General features: G+C 37.5%; 1 protein-coding gene across 1 annotated transcript in view; it reads right to left on the reverse strand.

Moving 5' to 3' along the window:
* Positions 1 to 1921: 1921 nt before the first annotated feature.
* hlfb (HLF transcription factor, PAR bZIP family member b) overlaps positions 1922 to 2531 on the reverse strand; it is a 6151-nt gene continuing 5541 nt past the window's right edge. Inside the window, exon 4 of the mRNA XM_013915850.1 lies at positions 1922 to 1951. Coding sequence (XP_013771304.1) covers positions 1922 to 1951 — 30 coding nt within the window. The remainder of the gene's footprint in view (positions 1952 to 2531) is intronic.

Here is a 2531-nt window from a genome sequence, read left to right on the forward strand (position 1 = left end):
AGGACACATGAACTTTACATCAAACCACAAAAGAAATGATCCTCGTGTTCATAGGAGCACATTTGAATAATAACTTTATTTGTATGAGACTGGATGAGTCATACAGGTTCAAATGAAGCATAAATCATCTTCTCTTCATCTTTTAGTACAAATACATCTGCTGATCAACAAGAACTACAGAATATTCCGGCAACACAAAGAAAACTTTCATGTTTGCTTCTTGTATAAAAAAATCTATAAAAATAAATTAATATCCATCCATCCATTTGCTTCCGCTTATCCTTTTCAGGGTCGCGGGGGCGCTGGAGCCTGTCCCAGCTGTCATAGGGCGAGAGGCGGGGTCCACCCTGGACAGGTCGCCAGTCTGTCGCAGGGCCAACACACAGGGACAGACAACCAATCGCTCTCACATTCACTCCCGCACTCACACCTATGGGCAGTTTGGATTCATCAGTTAACCTATGAATGAATAATTATGCTAAATTAGCTGAAGCATGAATAGACACATTTAGAAGTGAGGAAACCCTCTTCCTCTCTTTCTTTCTTCCTTTCCCATCCCCCGGTCATGTCTGTAATAACTTAAAATAAAATAAAATAAAAAAATAATAGTAACAAAGGTTAATCAAATGGATGATCCACGTGGTAAAGTAAATCCGTTGGGCATCTTTCTCAACGGGACAGGCAACAAAAGAAAGAAGAAGAAGAAGTGATGACTCAAACGCTCAGATTACAGAGGACCAAAAGTGCCAAAATAAACAATAATATATAAATATTAAAAATAACTAAAGTTAAAAACAAAAGTTTCATTCTGTAGAACATAAAGTGAAATTCACATATTTAAACACTGATTTACTTTTTGGTCATTACTTATAATTTCCCTTCAATAATTTCCATTTAAAACATTTAACATTAACATTTGTATCCAGTCCTTTTTATTATTAATTATATTTAAACTTTAATCATTCCCAAAATTTAAAATTTAATATTTTTTATATTAGTAACTTTATTTTTTCATTTTAATTTTATTTTCACCCTTATTTTTTGTTTCTCTATTTATAAATTCTTTAAATTGTTTTGTTTATATTTTGATTATGTTTTTACTCATTAATTTTCTTATTACTTCTCCCTTCCCTTTTATGTTTGCTAAACTCTTATTTGTTCATTTTTTTAATTTATGTTTATTGACTGTCCTTTTTAAGGATTCACTATAGCTTTTATTTTGAAAGAGACCGAGGCAGAGAGCAGCACAGACAGATGACAAAGATGTCAGGATATAAACCGGACCCGATCAACTCGCCCGTTCATCTGGTTTCTGCACCTGTGACTACAGACGGGGACAAAAGAAGCTCAACATGGATGGTATTTAAACTTGTATTTATTATTTTGATCATGAGAAACAGAATCAAGGACAGAAAAGGTTTCTGTGAACAGAGAGTCAAACAGGAGGAGGCAGAAAGAGAAACCACAGCAAACGATAAAAAGGCAGAATACAAAAAAAAAGAAAAGAGGGCTTCATGTTGGGGGGGGGGTTACATTCCTCTGGGCCAAACACAGTCATGAAACTAAAGGGACCTGCCCAGGTGTGCTGAGGGTGGGGGAGAACAGGGTGAGACGCAAAATGAAGCTGGTAGGTTAATGCCCATGCATCACATGCCCCGGCCGGGCACGCCACTGTAATAATATATATGTGTGATATATATACGCTTCAGATTTATGAAAGGATTTCCAAAATACACGGGAAATATCTACGTAGGAAAACAGACTGTACAAAACAAGAAGAATAACTCTGTATAAACATTAAACCCTGTCATGTGTATCAATATATCCTGTATACACTGTAGTCTTTTGGTCTGTAGTAAAGAGTACTGAAGTGAACCCACAGTATAAGACGACACCACGCACCCAAATATACATTCATGTCTCACTCGGCCACCGGGGGGGCGTCGCTGAGCTACGTGGGAAACAAAAGTCAAAGTTCACGCCTGACGTCTATTGCACTCAAACGGAGCGAGTTTCCAAAAACACGGCGAAGAAGAGTCAGAGAAACTCGTACCGCGTCTCAGCTTATCGGGATGTTTATTTATAATCACCTTTTCTTTTTTTTTCTTATTTTAAAACAGGAGCAAGAAAAACAACCAATCAGAAGTCAAGAAACTGTTTGGACTCTTCCGCTCACTTCCTGCTAGAGCAGCTTTGCATGATTTACACTTCAAAATAATCTTTACTTATCTTGTACCAGATCTGTTCATAACAAGCCACCTTAGTCCCGCCCATTCTAGGCAGGGTTCTTTTGATTGGCTGCCGCTGTAACGCTTATCAAACGTGGTAAAGTTTCAATTAATTACCTTAATACACATTGACATTAAATCCATACGATCAGTCTTATGTTTGAAAACTGCCACAGCAGGCGTCAGCAGGCTTCCAGCAGCTGGCCAATCAGAAGAGAGGAGGCTTTTAAAGAGAGAGGAGCTGAAACTGGATCTAGTTCTCAGCTCCTCTCTCTCTAAACTGAACATGTTTAAAGATTATTA

This window comes from Pundamilia nyererei, unplaced genomic scaffold, assembly GCF_000239375.1.
Source record: "Pundamilia nyererei isolate P.nyererei 1_Seehausen unplaced genomic scaffold, PunNye1.0 scaffold00379, whole genome shotgun sequence".
NCBI lineage: Eukaryota > Metazoa > Chordata > Actinopteri > Cichliformes > Cichlidae > Pundamilia > Pundamilia nyererei.